The 23,556-nt window shown below is 35.7% G+C and overlaps 3 protein-coding genes across 13 annotated transcripts; 1 reads left to right on the forward strand and 2 right to left on the reverse strand.

Annotated features, from left to right (window-relative positions):
• The first annotated feature begins 1,713 nt into the window (after positions 1 to 1,713).
• ampd3b (adenosine monophosphate deaminase 3b) lies at positions 1,714 to 14,658 on the forward strand. 6 transcript variants are annotated; one of them, XM_042775380.1, is made up of 17 exons: positions 1,714 to 1,735; positions 3,143 to 3,175; positions 3,317 to 3,403; positions 7,696 to 7,918; positions 8,019 to 8,193; positions 8,851 to 9,016; positions 9,576 to 9,795; positions 10,401 to 10,530; positions 10,615 to 10,809; positions 10,904 to 11,035; positions 11,162 to 11,325; positions 11,875 to 12,001; positions 12,401 to 12,564; positions 12,723 to 12,843; positions 13,160 to 13,333; positions 13,454 to 13,564; positions 13,965 to 14,658. In XM_042775380.1, exons 3-17 carry the CDS (start codon positions 3,346 to 3,348, stop codon positions 14,139 to 14,141), a joined length of 2,337 nt encoding a protein of 778 aa, XP_042631314.1. In that variant the 5' UTR covers positions 1,714 to 1,735; positions 3,143 to 3,175; positions 3,317 to 3,345; the 3' UTR covers positions 14,142 to 14,658. The 6 variants fall into 6 exon arrangements, with proteins under 6 accessions (XP_042631314.1, XP_042631316.1, XP_018925409.1 ...); XM_019069864.2 differs by lacking the exon at positions 1,714 to 1,735 and adding an exon at positions 1,847 to 2,596; XM_042775382.1 differs by lacking the exon at positions 3,143 to 3,175 and having other exon boundaries at positions 1,717 to 1,735.
• Positions 14,659 to 14,706: 48 nt separating this feature from the next.
• LOC109052428 (RING finger protein 141) lies at positions 14,707 to 19,577 on the reverse strand. Of its 5 annotated transcripts, none has more exons than XM_019069874.2 (7): positions 19,443 to 19,570; positions 18,420 to 18,445; positions 18,015 to 18,197; positions 17,302 to 17,410; positions 17,006 to 17,187; positions 16,793 to 16,900; positions 14,707 to 16,017 (listed from the first exon to the last, which is right to left on the reverse strand). In XM_019069874.2, exons 3-7 carry the CDS (start codon positions 18,146 to 18,148, stop codon positions 15,867 to 15,869), a joined length of 684 nt encoding a protein of 227 aa, XP_018925419.1. In that variant the 5' UTR covers positions 18,149 to 18,197; positions 18,420 to 18,445; positions 19,443 to 19,570; the 3' UTR covers positions 14,707 to 15,866. The 5 variants fall into 5 exon arrangements, with proteins under 5 accessions (XP_018925419.1, XP_018925420.1, XP_018925417.1 ...); XM_019069875.2 differs by having other exon boundaries at positions 18,015 to 18,200; positions 19,443 to 19,552; XM_019069872.2 differs by lacking the exon at positions 18,420 to 18,445 and having other exon boundaries at positions 18,015 to 18,200; positions 19,443 to 19,577.
• A 248-nt stretch (positions 19,578 to 19,825) lies between these two features.
• On the reverse strand, positions 19,826 to 23,201 carry lyve1b (lymphatic vessel endothelial hyaluronic receptor 1b). Of its 2 annotated transcripts, none has more exons than XM_042775385.1 (6): positions 22,694 to 23,201; positions 22,434 to 22,596; positions 21,952 to 22,091; positions 20,324 to 20,734; positions 20,152 to 20,230; positions 19,826 to 20,076 (listed from the first exon to the last, which is right to left on the reverse strand). In XM_042775385.1, exons 1-6 carry the CDS (start codon positions 22,773 to 22,775, stop codon positions 19,896 to 19,898), a joined length of 1,056 nt encoding a protein of 351 aa, XP_042631319.1. In that variant the 5' UTR covers positions 22,776 to 23,201; the 3' UTR covers positions 19,826 to 19,895. The 2 variants fall into 2 exon arrangements, with proteins under 2 accessions (XP_042631319.1, XP_042631318.1); XM_042775384.1 differs by having other exon boundaries at positions 20,152 to 20,233; positions 22,694 to 23,012.
• Positions 23,202 to 23,556: the final 355 nt, after the last annotated feature.

Here is a 23,556-nt window from a genome sequence, read left to right on the forward strand (position 1 = left end):
TTTTTGTTGGTTATACAAAGTTAAGGATACATTCCAGTTTATCATGTTATCTTAACGTTAGACGAATGTCCAACTAAAACGTTTCAGAAAAAAAAACATTCCATGAATAATGTATAAATAATGCTTTTGTGCATTTTGGGCACATTATTAAAGACCAGATAACTTTGAATGAAAATTCTATCATCATTACTGGAAGAATGTTTGTTCATAACTTTGAGAGAACCTTACCAGAATGTTCTGAGAACATTCCCTTTTAGCTGGTTACTGGCAGGGAAAGTAAAACTAATTGCTTTCGGTTTCTCTCCAGGAGTGTGAGGCTAAAGCGGACAGATCCAGCCTACTCAGTCAAAAGAGTGGAAAGAGCGGGATGTATTCTGTCCACCTGCTCGGTGCACGAACTGGCCTACCTGCTGAATAAAATCAACTCAAAGACGAACAACGCCCCCACTGAAAAGATCAGCTCCAAGGGCTACGGACGGCGGAGGAGACGTTAGTTCCCAACAAACCTCCTTGCACTAACTTTCCACAATCCATCCACAAAGGAGATTAAAGAACAACCGGTGAACACCTCTGCGGTTTGTCCTGAGCCTTTGGTTTTCATTTGCTCAGTTTACTAAGATACTTCTGATACTTCCTTTGCTGAACGTTAGTGTACTCTCTTCAGGCACAAAGGAGTAACTGGAGCATCCTTCTCTCCATCCTCTACCTGTTGGGTTGGACTGAGAAGGATTCAGGTCACTTAAAGTGGTTGTGGAAAAAAGGAGTGCTATCAGTTGGGATATATGTGTGTGTGTGTGTGGGTGGGGGGGGGGTCTAAGGCAATATGACAGGAAATTAGTGGTCAATGCAAGCATTCTTGTCATTCTAATGGACCTTTGGGACTTGACTCTCTGTGTCTTCTGCAGCACTGATGCGCCCTCTGCTGGAGAAATGAAGGAACAGCCTAGAACTCTGCCAGCCCAAACTTTCATTAAAGAGGACGGAGAGAAAATAGCAAGAAGTGGAAAAGGAAACCGACTTTTATGACTTAAAGCTATTTACCCTGGAGGACCAATGATGAAGAACAGAGAGAAAACTTTGTATGGAAGAAATGATTGTTGTTGTCCTAAAGGACATCCATATACTTGAAGACTGATTATATTTTGTGGGAGCCGTGCAATATTTAACTTTAATATGTTATGTAGTCTATTATTGTGTACAAAGATGTATATTATGAAAATGATGTATGTTAAAAGTTCATATATTTATATCTACATACTGTACATGTATTCTTAAGAAACTATTGTATACAGAAAAAGGGCGTTTATAGTTTATTTTGAAATAAGATGTTTATCAAGTTCATATCGCTATAATGAAAAGCATTTTTCCCCCCACATGAATCGTTCAATAATGTGACACCTGTTAATTAATAACCAATTAAACTCCAGCAAGAGTGAGGAAAAATTGTCTGTTTTATTTGCATGGCAGATTTCAGTTCTATGCCTTGAATGTAATAAATAAAATAAATAAAAAATAACTAAATAAATAATTATTTAGTGGACCGGAATATTACACCTTTTGTGTTGATGCCATCTTGCATAAGAAACTACATTACAGAGGGCGCGCTTTCCCTTTCAATTATTATACACGCTGGCTAAAGCAACATGCCATAAAGTTCACGTTTTAGAACTAAAAAGGTGAAGTAGCCTAACAAAATGAAGAACACTGATAAAATCAAAAGCAAAGTAAAGATAAGGTAATAATTCAACTGTCATTTAACCTACACTTAAAAAGGCAGTCTTGCGAAACATTGTTCGTGAGGAGTTGGGGAGATAAGCAAAACAGACCATTTCAAAGAAAATTTTTTTTTCTAATTTAAAGAAAAGTTAGTACATTTAAAAGAATTGTAGCCTACTTATAAAAATTACACTTAAATTAATGTACACTCACAATAAGATGAATTGGTCTCGAGATGCGTTTTGTAGCTAGAAGTTGAAGTTCACATTATTTGATACAGCGACTTGAAAACGCGGTGCTCGTCCACGCGAGAGACGCGGAAAAGACGCGGCGCAGCAGTCAGTGACTTGCGTGTATCATATTTTTATATGGTTACAATTTTAAAAGCCGTACAGTTGAGCGCAAAAACGTGTTCTGTGTGAAAGCTAGCATCAGTTAGCATTCTAGTTCTTCTCAGTGCCAGTTCTCTGCTCAGGTGAATGGAAATGGCAGGTGTAGCCTATGTGTACACAGTGAATAACAACCAAAATGTGGCTTTTTGTGCGCTCATTTTTGTTTCCATATGCAAATATACGGTATAACAACGGAACGTCGAAAGTCTCCCTGAGAAGATAGGCAACACACGATAAAAGTTTCAGAGAAAATAAATACCCAGAAAACCTCACCAGACAAGATTCAAGCCTCATAAAAACACGTTTCCACCACCAGCACTGAAAGAGTTAAATGCTGTGACATTTTTGAGGCATATCTTCACACCCAATGAGTGTTGCACTACAGAGCACAGCAGCGTGTCTCAGGGGACAGTCACACACACACACACAGACACAGACAGCAAGACTGCAGGGAGAAAACTACAACAACAGAGCTCTGCACATCTAAGGTGAGTTGGTTAATATCTGTTTTAAAACAGATTACTAACCCCTTGGCTGTTTGGTTACTACAGTTTAAGTGCTGTAACCTGTGGCCTCATTTCAAGCATCTCTTGCAGGTTTGAACCTGTTTTGGGCTCATGCTTAATTCCACACTGCTTTTCTTTAATGTTAATCCATGTACATAATCTTACTGTGTCTCTGTCTTGCATTGTTTACACATCTCCCTTTGTAAAGTGGATTAACCATTAACATGTATGGATTAAACATGGTACAGTTATCAGGGGTGGTAGCATTATTTGAATGTTGCATTTCCTTATTCAGAACTGCAGAACTGTGTTCTTGTAGATAAGCATTTAACGGAACTGTTTTACCCTAAAACTCCAGTAAAATGTAGCATGTGCTGTAAAAGAAGTGCTCAGGATATTCAGTAAACACAGTAGGGAATAACAATAATTTATGTGTTTTGCTTTTGTATCTGACGTTGTAGTAATAGTGTGCTAGATTGTTAGTTCTTACAGATTTCCTTTTCCTGTTTTGTTTTTCAATACCACAAGATTGGCTGTTAGCTGTCATTAACTCACTGAGAGGTAAACAGTCCGTGTTGATGTATTCTTATAAAATAACATACATTTATCATGGTGTTTTTACTGTGGAATTTTCAAGAATGTTTCTGCAATGTATTTTAAGAACATGAGGAATTTGCCTCTGTCTCTCTGGTTTCATTATAGATCGTGTTGCATCTACAACGCTGTACAAAATGAGCAGAAAAGGAACTCCTCTATCCAAGCAACAATCGACGCCGAGCTTAGGGAGGGGTAAGTTTGGCGTAGTATAATAATATTCTGTCTGAACACTGCATGTTAACTTGTAAAAGGCCAGTGTGCAGGTCCACTAGAACAAACTCTTAAAAGGTGTCCTGCAGACATATTGTCTGGTGTTGTCACTTAAAGCAGGTTTAAAGCATAGCATGACAAGGTGTCCTCAACATTCTTTGCAAGCATGTCATAAAGTGCTCTATCAAAAGAGCACCGCACGTTTCTATAAATAACCTTTTTGCAATGAAGCACTTACCTCATGCCAAATGTCGATGACTTATGCAAGCCTCAGTTACTTTGAAAAAAGGTTTGTTTTTATTTTAAATGCAAAGAAAGATATTTAACAGTTATTTAAATGGCACTAATGACATGCATTCAATTTGACTACATTAATTATTTGGTGTTTAATATACCCCTATGAGAATGATTTCAATATAATTTAATTGTTTGCATGCTTTGATTCTGTGAAAGTAAAGTCAACTTTAATCAAATGCTGCAAAACAAGAAGCATACCGTGAATGTATGGCACAAAGTAGGTAGGACTTGTATGTTAAAATGAAAGTAAGCCTCTTCTGTCTTTGAGATGGTGTAGAAAGAAAGTTATTCCTTCAGACACAGAGAAGTGTGAGGTAAGGGGAGGGGGCAGAGGCTCGGTAGGAAGGGCAGGTATGGAGCCAGTGCTACATTGCAGGGCGGAGTTCAGCTTCTCCCAATTGTTTCCCTACAAATGAGGAAAGGTCGGAGGAGACACGGTTTTAATAGGCGCAAATAAAAAGAGCTATTCTGTCTGTCACCCCCGTACTCTCTTCGAGACAACTGCGTGTTAGCCTGTTCTTCTCAAAGCCGCAGGTAAATAAATGCTCTCACTGTGTACTGAATTAGTGTTTTGCGAATGTTTCGCTCATTTACTTTAAGCCTTGTGTTCTTCCATGATCATTTCAAGGTCCAGCAAAACAAGGTGAGTGTAACTTCAGCCCTGGGGGTGTATGAAGACGGATTACGATGTTATGTTCTGCTGTTTGGAACAGATTATTCCTTTGGGTCGTGTGTGTGTCAGCTTGTGCTTTTCAGAAGCTTGCTAATAATACTGCACTTACAGTATACTGGTGGCGTATGAGTTATGTTGACTTAAAAAGGAGTAACCTGTGATTCTGGTTACCTGTGCAGGGTAGGGCATAGTTGGTGTGGGCTGGCTTAAAATCAGGTTGAGCTGTTATACATGACAGGTTGCTAAGGTTGAGCTTGGGAATGTAAACATGGCTCTTAACGTCATGTAGTGTACATTGTATATGTTAAACCATAGCATAGGCAGCCTTCCTTTAAAAGTTAAGTAATGTTTCTGGAACATGAGTGAGCCAAGGCCAAGACAGTGTTATTCTCTTATAAAAACATTGAGGGTGGAAAATTACCCTGACATAACCAGAACCTGCCAGCATTTAGAAGGATCTCAGGTTCAGCTTGCAGCTTGTTGTGATGTCCAGCCAAGCTCTTTGCTGACACGATGCTGTCAAAAGCTTTAAATAGTGGGGTGCGGGATACACAAGACTAGAAAACACTGAAGCTGCCTCATAGACGAACAAGACCTAGAACTGAAGACCACAGTTAGAAAGTAACAGGAAGAGAAAGTCCAAACACAGAGATCCAGTAATACCATGGAAAAAATAGGTGTTGAAGGTAAGAGAAAGTGTATAATCCAACATTTGGTACAATAGGGTTGCTCAAGCAGAATAACAGGGGTCAGAGACAGTCAAATGATTTGAACTTGGAAGGGTCAAACTGAAGTAATGGATAAACTGTGGCAAACTTTTCTTCAATAGAAAGGTGACATGTTGAATGCACATGTGAAGCAATAGCTCAACAATAGCACAATTCTTCTGGCAGAATCTGTATTTTCAGTGGGTTAAAATAAATAATGAGTGATTGTCAAAAGAGTTTGTTTACTATGAATAGATTTTTATTCTATGTGATATTCAGAAAAATAGTTTTTTCTGAATATATATAATAAATCAAATAATATTACATTATTAAAATATATTTGATTTTCATCTCTCTCTCTCTTTCTCTCTCTCTCTATCTATATATATAATTAAGTGATTGTCAAAATAGAATGTACAAATATTATAAAATATATTTTAAATATACATACATACGTGTATATATATTTTTTACGTAATATATTTTTACTGTAAGATATGTTCTCACTCTTTCTCTCTCTGTATACTGTATATGATTGATTTTTAATGCTATAAATTAAAAGGGTTTTACTTCCATGGGTAAGGCACAGCTGTTCTAGAAGTGTGGTGAAAGTGACGTCTGGTATCTAGGCTTCCTAGATGGGCAGGGCTGGGAGTAGCTTGGGATCATCTATCTCACAGGCTTGTCAAGCTTCTATATGAAGGCTTGCGGACTGTTGACAGTGCAGTGGAATATCCAGTTACATGTCAACACAAGTGGAATCAACAAACTTGCATTTGACTTCACAACCCTGTCTGCCATTAAAAACTGTTTATAGGAATGGGACTTTAAGCAGATGTGATATCTGATGTGAAATGAGAAATTCGAAGGTGGCCAAGACATGAGAACTGATAGGATGTAAATGAGGTTATGATAGCTCAGGGAGTCTGTGTGTGAATGGAGGAAATGTGTTGAGGTTGTAACTGTCACTCTCTTACTAGTGCCATAAAGAGCATGTGAGAAAAAAGGCCTAAAATAATTATTTGTGAAACATTATGTTATTGAAAATAAATGTAAATGCAAATTTTAATACATATATAATTTATCCAATATTAAAGCCTCTTGCATGACAGGGTTTTCAAAGTTTTTGATGCCGAGAACCCCAAAATATGATGATCCCTTTCCTAATATTTGTTGTATTTATTAAATTGTATAATGGTAGTTATATAATTTAATAAATACAAACCCATTTATACTGTTTGAGGAAAATATTAAGCATCATATTACTAAGGCAACATGTTGTTTCCAATATTATAGATAACTATTATAAGATAAACTTTTCAATTGTCACTAAATATTTACTTTGTATAAAGCTGAGAGAATATTTTCTACTCGCTGTATAAATCAAACAGTTTTTATGTAAATATTATTATTACTCACAACTAAGGCTGTCATTTGAATAGCAAGAATTGTGTTTAATGTAATTATTATTATTATTATTTAACCAAATTTTTTAAATCAAATTGAAACTGATAATATTTTTCAGTAACTGTTTAAAATATTGCATAAAATGTTTAATTTATATCTTACATTATTGTGTTAACTCCGACAACTTTAAAAAATACATTTTGCAAGTCTTTTTGTAGACCCAGATGCCCGTTTGAAAACCCCTGTATGACACTTTTCTTTCCTTTTTCGTCCCTTTTCTCACAGTGTTGCATTTAAAACTAAACCACAAAGTTACACTTTGCAAATGTGCTGCATACATTTCTTGACAGTGATGATTGTTCAAGCTTTCTGATATATGAAAGAACAATGATGTGATATTCAACATGCTCTTGATAATATTACTCAGAGAACAAACATTCAAGTATTATTGTGAATATTACATTAGTTCATCTTTTATTGGTTCTTTTCTCATGATTGTCCTTAAAAAACTTTTGGTTGCCTACTAAGTAAATGAAGGCTGTGCTTGCCGTGCACCATGTGCAGTTTGCTGCCAAAGGACACAACAACAACTGGTCTGACACTTTGGGAATCTAGTGACTGACCTCAGGACAGGGAATTAGTCAACCTCACAGATACCTGACTAAGACCAAGGCACAGGATGCAGAGTGAAACCTGAACTGTGTGGACAGATACTTGAAGACATGTTTATAACCATGATTTGTGCAGTTGCAAAACTGCCATGACACGTACACGTAAATATTTCATTGCCACATTAGATTTACTTCATTTTACGACTTTCAATAATGGTTTTATATTACAGCAAAATACAGCCATTCATTTCTTATCTAAAATATTACAAATAAAACAAATAGTGACGTGCCATTAATTTTCAAAGTAAGAGTCTCAGTTGTCAGGTCTTGGCAACAGCTCTTTATAGTTATTCGCATAACACAAACACACAATACACTTTCACTAAGACTCATTTGAACATGGTAAGGGATTTTGTGGAATAGATACAGGCTTGGATTTGAGATTGAGAAGCTGATGGAAAATGGTACAGCCCAGAGTATACTTTGAACAAATGTATATAAGCTGTTTCTAGATACCTGATCATTAACATTGACTAATAATAGAAAGAACCAACATTCTTGGCATTTATCTTTTTACAGAAATGTCGCGTCAGTTCACGAAGATATCTCTCCACGAGGTGGATGAGAGAGTGCGACTCTTGGCGGAGAAGGTGTATGCTTCAGCTCTGAAGGAAGAAGACAATAAAAATACCTTGTCCATGTTCACCGTCCCTGAGGACTGTCCCATTGGCTTGCATCAGGCCAAGGAGTGGGAGCTACGTAAAGAGATAGAGGAGCAGAGGTCAGAGGAATCTGTCAAGAGGTCAGTGAACTCAAATATTGTCCAGGCTGCAGAACCAATCAGTAATTTGCATTAATGTGATATTCTGTATGTATTTCTTATGCTGTATGCCCCATATTAGGAAACAGAGTTTCAAGCTGATGCGATCCCAGTCAATATCCTTGCAATCAGTTGCTCCAGACTGGGCAATGTCTGTGATTGCACCCCTGCTGACCCCATCCACACCTATAGGCCCTCTGCCAGTCAATATCCCAGAATTCCAGAGGGTCACCATCAGTGGAGACTACTGTGCAGGGGTAGGAGGCAAATTATTTGATATATATGTTATATATTAAATATAAGTAACTTAAATATTTAACTTAACAAATAAGTAACTTAAATATTAAATATAGAAAATAATGGTATATAATATGATCATTTTATGCATGACCAGTAGAGGTGTTGTTCCAAAATCAAATACTCTGGATGTGGTGGTAGATTAGTAGACTAGAAAAAGATTAGAAAAAGAAAGCATTGTGCATGAGCATCCATGATACAATGATTACTGTTTGATTACTGGATATTCATCATATGATGGAGCATGACTGTTTTGTATGTGTGCATATCTGTTACTATTACAATTACATTGGCATATAGAAAACAAGATATGGACTGCAAGCTACAAAACTTTAAACTTATAATTAATATTATAGAGGTACAGTATATAAAAAATGCATCAGTAACAAATTCGATTTTAAAATAATTAAAATAGTAAAGTTATTTTAGATTGTAATAATATTTTACAACATTACTGTTTTTACTGTATTTATGATCAATTAAATGCAGCATAAGAGACTTCTTTCAAAAACATTAAAAACATTTTTTACCAAACCCACACTTTTGAACTGTAGTGAACATAGTGGTACACTCTTAAAAATGTACACAAATAATTAATCTATGATCACTTCTGACAGATAACAGTCGAGGACTATGAGCAAGCAGCAAAAACTCTGCTGAAAGCACTCTTCATCAGAGAAAAATATTCACGACTGGCATATCACCGCTTTCCCAGGATCACAGCCAGGTTTTTAAGGAGTGCCAATAATGCGAAATGGAGTGAGGAGGAAGAAGTGCTGCCAGGTATGTCATGGTTGGCAACAGTGCATGCAGCAATAATGCACAATTAACTGTTCAAAGACCTATAATGACAACTGCTATGGGAAGACATAAGTGTTAAATTACTTCTCTAAATCTTTAATATTCTGTCTCAAAGACTGTAGGTTGTTTATTAAGTTTGGGAAAGTGATACTATAAAGAACCTGTCATGTTTCTATTTATTGCAGGACATAAATATAACATGACATTAGGATTCATCAGATCTAAAAGTTACCTTTATGCTGTATAGTCGTGGCCTAGTGGCTTGACTCCTAACCCTAAGGTTGTGGGTGCGAGTCTCGGGCCGGCAATACCACGACTGAGGTGCCCTTGAGCAAGGCACCGAACCCCCAACTGCTCCCCGGGCACCGCGGCATAAATGGCTGCCCACTGCTCCGGGTGTGTGTTCATGGCGTGTGTGTTCACTGCTGTGTGTGTGCACTTTGGATGGGTCAAATGCAGAGCACGAATTCTGAGTATGGGTCACCATACTTGGCTGTATGTCACGTCACTTTAACTTTTCACTTTATTTTCATGGCAACAGAAAGCTGCCCCGTTCCAAGTGAGGGTGAGGATCCCTACAGTATGGAAGACCTTCCACAGAATCTGAACTACTCCCTGAAGATGAAAGACGGAATCATATATGTCTATAATAATGAAGATGCCTTAAAACAGGATAAGCCACGGAGCTTGCCATATCCTGATTTGGAAACCTTTGCTATTGACATGAGCCATGTCCTTGCCATGATTGCAGATGGACCAACGTAAGTTGGGTTATGTTATATTTCTGCTCTTCAAATCAATCCATCTCAACCCCTAAGAATAGTTCACCCAAAAATTTGCTGAAAGTGTACTCACTCTTAGGCCATCAGAGATGTAGATTTCTTCATCGGAACAGATTTGGAGAAATTTAGCTTTACATCACTTGCTCACCAATGGATCGTCTACAGTGAATAATTTCCGTCAGAATGAGAGTTCAAACACCCCATAAAAACATCACAATAATCCACAAGTAATCCACATGACTCCAGTCCATCAGTGAATGTCTTGTGAAGCAAAAGTTGTGTGTTTGTAAGGAACAAATCCATCGTTAAGGCGTTTAAACCACTTCTTCTGGCCAAAATATGAGTCCGTAATCTATAATATTGCTTCCATCTGTTCCGATAAAGAAACAAACTCTACCTTTATATCTTGGATGGCCCGAGAGTGAGTACATTTTAAGCAAATTTTCATTTTTGAGTGAACTATGACTTTAACACAATACAATCTCAAAATTTATGACACTGCTTGCATGTGTTGCTAAATAATAAACAGGATAGGTGATATTCAACAAAAAAGGAAATAAATTGAGACCTTTTCTTTTTTATAGGAAGACCTATTGTCACAGAAGACTTAACTTCCTGATGTCCAAGTTCCAGGTTCATGAAATGCTGAATGAGATGGCAGAGTTAAAGGAACTGAAATGCGTTCCTCACAGAGACTTCTACAATGTCAGAAAGGTATTTCAAATTTATTGGTGTATACATTACTTAATGTATAATTATCCTTTTCTCTTCTAAATATACATAATTGTGAATATTCAGGTTGATACGCACATTCACGCAGCTGCCTGCATGAACCAGAAGCATCTACTGAAGTTCATCCAGGACACTTATAAGACAGAAGCAGACCGAGTGGTGCTGGAGAAGAACGGAAAGAAGTTTACCCTCAAACAGGTGTTTGAAAATCTAAAAATGGACCCATATGATCTCACAGTAGATTCACTGGATGTACATGCGGTACGTATTTCAGATGACCTCAGGACTTAACTTTTTCTACGTTTTCATGCAGAATAGATCTGTAAATAAGAAACTCCACTATTGTTTGTTACAGGGCAGACAAACCTTTCATCGCTTTGATAAATTCAATTCCAAATACAACCCAGTAGGTGCTAGTGAGCTCAGAGAGATCTACATCAAAAGCGATAACTACATCAATGGAGAATATTTTGCACGTCTCATCAAGGTAAATCTGATCAACTCACATGCTGATTTAGCAGCTATTACATACGCTAAAATAAACTAAAACTGTCAGAGCGTCCAGATTATTTTCTTAAGCAGGAAACAATTAAATTGTTACTGTTCTGCACAGGAGGTTGCTCATGACCTGGAGGAGAGTAAATATCAGCACGCAGAACCCCGTCTCTCAATTTATGGCCGAGCCCCTGAAGAGTGGGAAAGCCTGTCCAAATGGTTTATCAACCAAAAGTTGCACTCCCCTAACATGAGATGGATCATACAGGTGCCCAGGATCTAGTAAGTCCTTCTCTATTGTAACTTAACATAAAAATTTCAAATGAAATATAAAATAAATATAATGTCATGTATTTTCAATAATAATAAAATTATGAAAAAAATTATTTATATATATATATATATATATATGTGTGTGTGTGTGTGTGTGTGTGTGTGTGTGTGTGTGTGTGTGTGTGTATATGTATGTGTGTGTGTATTTTTGTTATAAACATATTTCAATATATTTAAGATGCTCTCTCTCTCTATATATATATATACGTTTATATATTCAATAATATTGAATGAAATGTGTATATATATTCAATATTATTTAGTACTTGTATTTTTTATATTAATTTTTATTTATTATTTATTTTTTATTTATTTGTTTTTTATATATTATATATACGTTTAATATTATATATAAATATATATATATATATTTCAATATTATTTAGTACTTGTATTTTTTATATTAATTTAGTTTTATTAATTAATTTTTTTATATATAATGTATATGTAAATTATATACAGATTTCATATATTTAATTTTAGCTCTGCTTCCTAAAGTGACATTTTCAGATCAAAGAAGATTGTTCCCAACTTCGCCAAGATGCTAGAGAACATCTTCCTCCCACTGTTTCAGGCCACCGTTAACCCTCAGAAACACAAAGAAACGTATGTCTTCCTGAAACATGTAAGTGATTGATCACAGCTGGCAAGACCAGTCAGAGCAGATTCATGCCACATAAGAACAATTTAATAACCAACAGTGCAATTAACAGCTTAAACTCATTTTACTAGAGGATCGAGCTTTCATGCCAGATCCCTTCTGAATAATTAAATGGTTCTCAGATGATTATGACTTCATGTAAAATTGTCACGCACAATAAAATCACAAAAACAAACAGAAAACATTGATGTGTTTCCACTGAATTTAGTAATGTAGTCAGTGTGTCGTTGATGTCAAAGTAATTGAACCTCTATATTTGAAAAGCCTGATCAGTCTTTATTAAAGCCATAAGCCTTAAGGAAATTAAGGGCAAAAAGTGGCCGTGGATAGATTTCAGCAAAGCTTTGGATGTTTTTTCTGCAGGTGACAGGGTTTGACAGTGTAGATGATGAGTCCAAACACAGTGATCACATGTTCACCTATAAGAGTCCAAAACCTGAGGAGTGGACCATGGAGGAAAACCCACCATACACTTACTACCTCTTCCACATGTATGCCAACATCATGGTTCTCAACAACCTACGAAAGTAAGTCGCTATAAAGATCAAGCTGATTTCAGCATTAAAATCCATTGTCATCACATAACAAATTAATAGACAAGCTAATCTCCTCAAATTTAGCCAAATGCTTTAGAATTGAAGTCACAGACCATTTAATAGTTGAATGTTGTTGTTGTTTTTTTCAGAGAACGTGGTCTCAATACCTTCCAGTTCCGTCCTCATTGTGGTGAGGCTGGATCCATCACTCATCTGGTATCAGCCTTCCTCACAGCTGACAACATCTCTCATGGACTCAATCTGAAGAAGGTCAGTCCCAAAGAGGACTGTGTGCATGTCAAACCACACAACACTAGTTTCAGAATCCTCCAAATAACAAACAAATAATCAGCTTAAGTTGTGACATAAGGAGCACTGTTTCCTACTCTAAGCTTCTACTTGTTTCACTTGAGAATATTATCTCAACAGCTGTTTATGAGCACTGTTTATTTATAAAACACATTTGAACTAAGCTTTAAAAAAAAGGTTTTTAAAAACTTGCAAAAACTCATCAAATGCCAGTAAATAGTATTAATGTAGTCTTATCTTGTGATTTAACTATTTTTCTTATTCCATTTCTCAATAGAGTCCTGTCCTGCAGTACCTGTATTATTTGGCCCAGGTGCCCATTGCAATGTCTCCACTCAGCAATAACAGCCTGTTCCTGGAGTATTCCAAAAATCCCCTCAGAGAGTTCCTGCAAAAGGGCCTGTGTGTGTCTCTCTCCACAGATGACCCGTTACAGTTCCACTATACAAAGGTCAGGGAGAGCAGTTACTGGAAATAAAGTGCACTGAATGAGTTGATTGTTAATCTACTTTGAGTGCAATCATCTAGAGCCGTAAGGTAATGTGATTTTATGTTGTTTATGTACCTTCAGGAGGCCTTGATGGAGGAGTATGCCATTGCAGCACAACTGTGGAAACTGAGCACATGTGATGTGTGTGAGATCGCCAGAAATAGTGTGCTTCAGAGTGGTCTGTCTCATCAGGTACTCTCTCTCTCCTACACTATAAAGCAGGTGTTTTCAATCTCTTAAATGACTTGGACACCATATAGTTTCAATATAATATTGTGGGTTCAAATTTACAAATAATTTCAGCTCGTCCCTCGTTTCCATTAAAGAAAAGCAAAAATCGAGGTGACATTGAGGAACAGTCAATGGGGCAAATTTTAAGAAATGTAAAGCTTTTAGCCAAAAAATGTATGCCACAAATGCTATTAAGTTTAACTTGTACTGAACCTAGAATATTTCCTAAAGAAAAATTTTCCAGTGCTACTATTAAACACATTCCAATGGTAAATTGAACATCCATATGCTATAGCCCTTTCATATACAAAAAAGCTGAATGTTTTTCTAGCTCAACCTGACATTTAAATTTGTATCACAGGAGAAGAAACACTTCCTGGGTGAGAATTATCTGCAGGATGGACCAGAGGGAAATGACATCCGTAGGACAAATGTGGCACAGATCCGTATGGCCTATCGGCACGAGACCTTGTGCAATGAGCTCAGCTTCCTAGTGGATGCCGTCAAGTCAGAAGCTTTGACTGAACAAGCCTCATAAACATGGCAGGGTGATAGATAGGCTAAAACATGGGTCCATATGAATAGACCAGACATCGGCATAAAACCTTATCTTGCACCAGCGTCATGGAAATACATCATTCTGGTAGCAAGACATGGAGCCATGCCTCTTGGTGCCTTATGTTACCTTTTCTAATGAGGAAGTATTCGGATTTGTAACTTGAACAATGTATTCTTTTGTTTAGATGAATGTTTTATGCAAAAAAAGAAAGAAGAAAATTGGCAAATGGAAGAAATATTTGTCTTGATAAACTAGTTTGTTTGCAACCTGAGTATCTGGGGCTGTTAATCTGTTGACCAACCTATGGGGTGGCATTTTAGTTTTGTCACAAAATCTTGTGTACTTGAACTTGCACATTTTGTATACCAACAGAGACGGTTAAGCTGTTTTGATAAGGATGTGTTCTAATGAATTTTGAAAAATGCGGTGGTGTATATATTCAGCAATATTTGAATACTGCTTTCAAAGTCAAATAAATAAATGGGTGTCAAAACAAGCCTTGCTGAATCAATTCTTGATTAGATTGTAGTTAATATTCCAGATAAACAGAGATATTATTCTTTATTTGCTCAACACTGCAGCCCAGTGGAAGTAATGGGAACTCTTACAGCCTTCAATCAAGAACTAGCTAGAACAAAATATTCAATTTACTTTAAGATTTACACAAGAAAAGGGAACAGTGAACAACCCAATTCAGTCCATATCTGAACTCTATCACAAAAGGAAGCAGTAACTAGTGTCATTTTCTCTGATTAAACTTCAAACATTCAGTCCCACCTCTATAAATCTGTGACAATCTTGCAGAAATAAACATTTTTAAAACTAGATCATTAACTCGATTACATCTTCATAAACTGCCACACAAATATAGACTTTTATATAAAGTTTGATGTATACACATCTTTTATAATACAAGTGAATTTCCCAAGCCCACAGATTCACAGTCTCTCTCATACACACAAAAGTGCAGGATAAAAAGTCTTGGATTTCAAACCAGAAAAATATGAAAATGTAACTAACCACCACTGTGGTGATGCCCAATAAAATAAAAGCTTCCTTTGCAACTCATTAAGCTCCAAAAGAAAACAAGCAAATTAGTTCATTCAAATGTTATTTCATCCCAATTATGTTTCATAATGAATGTTATATATGTAAGTCATGCCCTATAATTAACTTTTGGTCCAACTTACACAGATAAAGAGTTCATGTCAAACAGATCACTACAGTTATTCCATTAAACCTTAAGATTATAAATGCACATCAACTGTACAGCCAATGTAACTCAATCATGTGTGACTGAATTATAGCATCAATACTATTAAACTGTTGCACATGCTGATACTGTGACGCTTATCCAGGTACTACAAGGCCTTTACGGAACAAAAGCAATTAAGTGCAATTACTTCACAAACAAGATAAAATGGCAAGTGCAACGAGGCAATAAAGTGCTACCGCTACATGTTGTCTAGCATTTACCTACATACAGTTCACAGTCACATCTCTATGAATTGATCAGGTGTTTAAATATGATGCATTAACCTAAAAATTGTTTTCTAAAAAGTCAAAAAATCAGCAGTTATTGCCTCCAGTGAGTGACACTATATAGTGCAACAAAAACCCACAGTCACCCTACGAAATAACTGTTCAAAGAAGGTCATCTTTTATGGGGAGACAGTGAGTGTGACAGTGGCACGGGGCTTCATTCTAAGGTCTGTGTGGGTGCCCAGCTTCATCTGCTAGATTGAGAATGTACCCAGCCATATCTTCCTCCGTGGGAACATCTGACATGACCCATGATTCATTAGCGGCAGTCACCTGAATCCGACAGACGGGGCAGTTTCGGCTCTGACCGCTCCTATATGAGGCACAGACACACAATGGAGCTGGGTTTGTCATGGCTGATTAAAATGATTTACGGATTCTGTTATTATTTATGGTCATAATGTTGATCCAAACCTGTTTGACTTTTTTCCTTTATACAGTACTTTCGGCCTGTTTATTTAAAGAATCTGAGATACACAAGTTATTTTGAGATTATATGGCTTTGTTCTGTAGGGACATATGGTATTAATTTTATTTGTGTAGGTCTTAAAAAGTCTTACATTTGATTTGAAAAACTGCATATACCTTGGATTCAGTTCACAAATATGAAAACTGAACTGGTCACAGTTCTGACCAAAACATTCAGATTTTCTGCTTTTGTTTTCCATGGAAAAAACTAAGTCATACAGGTTTGGAACAATATGAGGGTGAGTAAATGATGACATGTTTAATGATTTAGGTAAACTAATCCATTAAAGAGACAGTCCACCCAAAACTGAAAATCCTAATTTTGTTTTAAACCTGTCTTTCTTCTACTAAACACAAAAGAAGATATTTTGAAGAATGTTGGTAACCAAATGTTGGTAAACTATTTCTATTCCCATTGACTTCCATTGTGTTTCTTTGTCTATAAAATGGAAGTCAATGGGAACCAATATCCTTCAAAATCTCTTCTTTTGTGCTTCACAGAAGAAAGTAAGTCATACAGGTTCGGTACAACATGAGGGTGAGTAAATGATGAAAGATTTTTTATTATTTGGGTGAACTAATCCAAAAATAAATTATGATAATGAATCACAGGTTCTTACCACTTGTCAATACACTTCTGACAGAAGCTGTGTGCACAGGGCAGAATAAGGTCTGCTTTCCCATCCATGCAGATACAGCATTCTTCCTCATCAGTCAACTGTTTCACCCTGTTACAGAGCAAATTTTGCTTGGTGAGACAATGAGTCATCTACTATGCATCATTACATCAAGTGCAGATTTGGTAAACAGAACGAACGCAGTCTTTGAAGTACCTGCCCATCCACATGCTGGCCTGGCAGGTATCTTCTGATGACAGCGGTCCAGAGGATCCCTCTGCTGCAGCCTCTGAACTCAGTACTTCAGCTGCCTGACTGGTGATGTCTTTGTAGAGCTGGATAAACTGGTACAGATTCATAATACGGGAGGCCTCCACCATTCCATCCTCCTTGTTAATCTACAAGCACAAAAAGAGAGCAGTAACAATTGCCATCCCACCCTAGACAAACACCAATCACACGTTTTAAATTTGTCTGTATTTTAGAAAACAGTTTGAGGTCTGTAATCTCACCTTGGTGCATACTATTCTCACAGCAACCTTCCATAACACTGTTGCATCAGATCCCGGCTGTACTTCAAACAAAAGATGTTTCTTTTGGCCAGAGGCTAGTTTAGCAGTTCTGTGGAAGAAAATGAAGCTACATTACCTTTCACGTCACATCAAACTGGATAATGTGCATGTTTTCAGACTAAAGTCCAAATTTAAAAATAAACAGGAAATATAGTGAGTTTTTTATAAATACTACATTATATATTTGTATTTATTATTATTATTATTATTGTATTATTTTTGAAAAATGTAAACATTTATGAACTGGCCCCATTCACTTCCACTGTAAGTGCCTTGCTGTAACCCAGATTGAAGCTTTATTTAATGATGTACTAAAGTCCTAATATTTCCTAAAAGAAAAAATAATTACATAATTTTAAACAGTTTCCAATACTAGATTTAACATCCAAACTAAATGAATGTTTTACTAACATAAGCTCACAATTAGATTTCCCTTGCAGGAAAAGAAACACTTTCTGGGTAAACATTATTATGTACAGGATGGACCAGAGAGAAAAATATGGTATTATTTAAATATAAATATAGTATTTCATATTATATTACTTTTAATATTAAAAATAAAAATAATGTTTTTTTTTAGGGATGTCACATTCTTATCAAACTCTAGTAGGCTATTGTGTCACTAAAATGTTTAATCCTAAAACCTCACTTACACATCATTGAGCTCAGCCATACGACCCAAGAACTCATCATAGGTGAGGTAGCCACTGTCACGCATAAGCCCCACATGTTTGATCAGTTTTTCAGGCAGTCTGGTCACTGCCTGGCCAGAAAGCTGCTGGCCCATCTTGGTTCCAGATGGACGGCTGCTCCAAAACAGCTCTAGACCTCATTCACTGCAGGAGGTACGAGAGAATGTTGACATGACACATTATGCAGTCTGACATGTTATACTCTGTTAAAAGCTCATTTAAACAACATTTTCTTACAATTGAGTTAAATTTTATGACCTTATATTAATCGATAGCATACACTGAATTTGTATTTCAAATTAAAATTGTTAAAAGAAATGGTGGTCAGTAGCAGCACCTAAAATATAGATGTTTCTTTATACATACCAAAACTGAAAACTTGGGATTCAAACCTGTAAGTAAGAGTTTTGGGATTTTTGTATGAAGAAAAAAAATAAAAATAAAATAGAGAGAGAGAGAGATTATTATTAAACTTATTAATATTATTATTAATAAGAGAGAGAAAAAATTAAGTAAATATTTAATATAAGTCATTTTGTGACACTGATCATGTGAACTTTGTACACACAGTCAGATGTAAAAATATAAAATATAATCTATAAAAATATACTTAATCCATAAAATGATTATGGATTAAGAATCATTCTCAAATCAAGCAGGATAACATTATCATCATGGTTTACACTTTTTAATGAACCTTTTTAACTTTTTAATTTTACTAAAAACATGATTTGTAATTGTAGAGGAATGGAAAGTGAAACATGGACCACGCTGTCCATATACTTTAACCTAAAATATTGATGAAAATTAAGATTATGCTCATGTTATTACTAGTCATCTACCTACAGAGCAACAATGTGAACCTGATGGCTAAAAAAAAAAAAAGGATGTCTACAAATGAATCATAATAAACTGCTAATATTAAATGACTTACCACATTACTTATTCATATTAGTATTAATAACTTATGTAAAATCAGTCAGTTTTAATAGATATCGATGAAGGTCTCGTGTTGTCATTGACATTAGTGGTAACGTTACATTTCGCAGACTTTAAAAATAATCCCCAAAACATTTATTCGTAATAAACGTGCACCTATACTTTCTGAACAGGTGTTTGTTCATCTTCTTACCCAACTCTATTGTTTAACAAAAATAACAAACTGTCTTTCAAAAGATGTAACAACCAAGTAGACGCGTGGACCATATGCATTTGTCTTAGAATGTGAAAAGGCGGTTAAAATATAACGTTAGACGATGCTGATATAAAAACATCTACTAGTGTTAGCTTGGCTAGCTGAAACAATACATAAAGACCGTCACGCAAATACACCCAACACTTAGTATAAGCTACAAATGTACAATAACGTGCAAATAAATGACTACAAACCTGCTGACATTTGTTTTATCCAGGCAAATATTCAAGATGATAAGTAGGATAATAGCAACAAAGCCTTGACGCGTGTTGATGATGTCACGAGCACGCTCTATAAAATCCATTGAACCTTGATACTACAGACAAGTAAACAAGTACAACTAAGAATTTAAAGAGTACACATTATTATCATTTAGGCTTATCATATGGCCTTATTAAAGAACAGATTAGTATTTACATCAGTTATTGATATTTGAAAGTGAAATGAGCAGCAAACTGAAAACAAAGTAACATTTGAACACCCCAAAAATGACAATGTTGTTCCAAATCCGTACGACTTTCTTTCTTCTGTGTAACAGAAGAAAAAATCTGAGAGTACATGCAGTTACAGTGACAGTTTTTTTAAAATGTATTTATTTATTTTTATCAAAGTAGGCCTACAGTGTTTTCACAAAAATGCAGTGTTTTTTAGGATGAGTCCGGGTCTTGTTCCATTTGAAGGATGAGTTTGTTGCAATTCCTACTGTTGTTGTCTTTGCTGGTCTGTTCTGGCATGCAATGCCTCTCACTTATTCGTTTCCACATTTCAGTTTCATTAATCTGTATTGGCTTCATTCTGATCCAGGATGGAAACCGTTGTCGTCTTTTACTAAAACAAAGCACTAGTCAGTGAAGAGTATGCATGTTACAACGCTTTTCTCATGACAGTAGATTAAACACTCACATTTTAAGATACAAAGATGCACCTGCCGCTACCAGCAAGAACAGTAGCACGACAGAGATGATGACAAATGCTTTGGGAGCTGCTAAAATATAAAAAGACAAAAGGATGTGATAAAATTTATGTGCAAAGTCATTCAATTAATGAGCAGGTGATCTAAGTTTCAAAACCCAACTTTTCATCGGTGGTGTGTTAGGTGTTGTGGTCTGGGACAATGCAGGTTGGCCTGTTGGAGTTGAACTATGCTGAGGAAGAAATTTAGTGGATGAATGAGAGGAAGATGAGGGGGACGAGGTTGAGAATTCGGGTGATGAAAGAGACAGAGGGCTTGTCGTTGCCTGGGAACTGTCACTGATGTTAGAAAGGCTAAGTGTTGTAAATGTTGTGGAAGAAGTGTTGAAAGCAAAGGAAATGGATGGGGTGGATGTGTAGAGAGGACGGGATCTAGAGGTGTACGCAGGAGAAGAGGCTGACTTAATGGATGATGGATGGGTTGTTCTAGTGGAATAATGGTTGTTTGATGGTGTTCTTTCTCTTGTTGTAGGTTGAGGCCTGCTTGATGTTGTTTCAAATGATCCACCAGGACCTGAGGTGCATTGTGAGAGATATATCCTGATTAGCACATTTTACTGACAATGTTAGTAGATTTAATTACTTATTTTAATATTATAATTATATGAAGAGTTTGGTTCCAAAACGCGATAAACGCCTTTTTAAAAATAACAAAAAAAAATTTTTATTGAGTTTCTGCCAAAATCAGTATTGTATTTGATAATGATTCTTTTGTATGTTTTTGATTTTATGTGTTTATTGATAGTTTGGTTGTATATTGAGAGTTTATGCTGGTTTTGTTTTTTGTATCTGTCGCATGCTTTCAGATGGAGTGGCATTTAATACACAGAGCCATACATCACTGAGAAGTTATGCAATATCGTGTTCATAATCGCAGATGAGTCACATTCACTGATCTATAATAGAGAACTATATATAATCATATATAGATCAGTGGTTGCATTCGATTTTGAACGTGATATTGTGTAGCTTGTCAGTGTGTTTTATTAATAACGTTAATGTTTTTGTTAATACAGCGTATAGCACTAGTCAACTAAATGAATGTAACATGGCAAAGATGAATGTACTTTTGGTAGCTAGTTGAATGTGTGGGAAATATCATTTTGGAATTTCTGTGGTTTAATGTGATGTTGTTGTTCATGTATGTTCATGATGAAATTTTCTTTTATTGTTGTAATTAATTTATAGCATTAACAAGATGACTGATTGAATGTATTTTTAGTCCAGTGCCTGTATATAAGATTAGTATTGACCAAGTTCAGAGCCTGTCATATGTGGATCAACTTAATATGTTGTATATATTCAAAAGTTTCAATATGAAAAAAACTTTTATATTGAATCAATGAAAAAAAAATGTCATGGATTTATTGCATTTTGGGGAAAAAAAATTATTACATTTTATAATAAATTTTTAAAAAACAAAATCTGGATTTGAATTTTTAATGTTATTATAACCTAAAAATGCTATGTGAAAGTTTGAAACAGAAAATAGTGGTTTTCATCTTGCCACTTTCTAGGTAAAAAACAAAAAACAAACAAACAAAAAATGTACTCAAATTGGTCAAAATGGATTTATTGCGTTTTGGAACCTAAACAGAACCTAAAGTCTAAACATAGGCATATTGTATTATTTTCTTCCTAATCACATTTTAAACATCATTATTCCTTATTAATATAGGATATTGATTATTATTTATTTTCAGAAACATATAATACATACAGATTAAATACCTGCTGGCTTAAAACAGTAAACGTCAAACATTTTGCTGATGTCAGCTGTCCAAGCAATAACGCCCAAGTTGTTTTTACCACAATTTTCATTTTTCTCGATTCGAGGAATAACTGCAATTTGCTCTTCAACCCAACCATACCTGTGTGAAAGCATCATATTGCACTCTTAGCATAAACAGAAACTGTAGAGTTCAAATATAATTTTAACCAACTTCTTAAAGTTGAACTTCAAGGTTATATAAGTGTTTGTGTATCTTGTGTATCGTTGTATTGAAGGTTTGTGTGCTGGACATTCAAGCAGGCCCATGTTATATTTAAATGACAAAGTATTGTACTTTGAATATATATAGCATCCAGGTTTTCTAAATGTTATTTAGAAATAAGATTTTTATTTCCTAAAAGAGCAGATCAATATCATATCTACAATAATATTTTTCAGTTGACTATGTCTATTTAATGTCAGTCTTTAAAGAGTGTTTTACCTGCATGTCTGTAAGCCATTTTTGTTTGCTGTTTCCACTTCAGCCTTTTTAGCAATTCTCATTTTAATAGCCTCACATGCCACTTTGGCTGTGGTGGCATTAAAACTGTACACATTGTTCATGGATTGGACTAACAATACTCCAGAAATTCCATTTTTAGGAACTAAAAACAACCAACAAAATATGTATTTATTAAAATGCAACAGTATAAATTCAAAAACCCTTAAAAATTGGAAATCAAGAGAAAAAGAAAAACCTACCTTGAATTTGACTCACATCTAGACAGAGTGTGCTTGTAAATAAGAAGAGCAGTAGATATAATGGTAACCAGACTCTCGCCATGACTGCAGAACATGCCACCAAAACTGTCCAGAGGCTGAAACACACTCATTCTGATGCTGCTGCAGAAAGAGACCCATACAAATAGGAAACAGGAGATTGAGGATGATCTGTAAGATGACCTTCCCAAAGAGGGCATTTAAAGCGAGGGCAGAGGACACCTAAAAAACTTTCACTTCCTGTGGTCGTGTACCAGTTTTGCCAATTATCTTTGAACTCATTAGATACATTATGCACATATAGACATTCTGGACAAGTTGGAAAAATATCTGACTTCCAAGAAGCTACACTGGGTAACTAAGATATCAATCTACTATCAGGCACCCCTTTCAGTCTCTCTCTCTCTAAAGTTTTATAAATTATTGTTCTAATTATTATACATTTATTTCAGGTTAAATTCACTGTGAATGTTGACTTAACACATTGATGATGTCATTGATGCTTTGTTATCCAACTGAAAAAATATTTCCTCTCAATGTGTCCTTGGACAAGAATTTTATAAGCCTAATGTGTAGCATCAGTGACGTTAGCAAAAGACAGCTGAATTAGGCCTTCTTTCTTCTGCAGTGTTGTCTGTGATTCTGAAGGCTAAATAATCAGAAAGGCTAATTACCACATCACTTTCAAAGCAACCAGCTAAGTGGCATGCTATTGTAAGACGCTCTGGGAAAGAGAACAGTGAATTACAGGCTATGTTAGTTCATAGCGATGACCTGACAGGCTTCCAGGCAAGCATAGAAAGCATCTCCTCTAAATTATCCCACAGGGGAGAAGTAGAAAATTG

This window comes from Cyprinus carpio, chromosome A18 (genome assembly GCF_018340385.1).
Source record: "Cyprinus carpio isolate SPL01 chromosome A18, ASM1834038v1, whole genome shotgun sequence".
NCBI classification, from domain to species: Eukaryota; Metazoa; Chordata; class Actinopteri; order Cypriniformes; family Cyprinidae; genus Cyprinus; species Cyprinus carpio.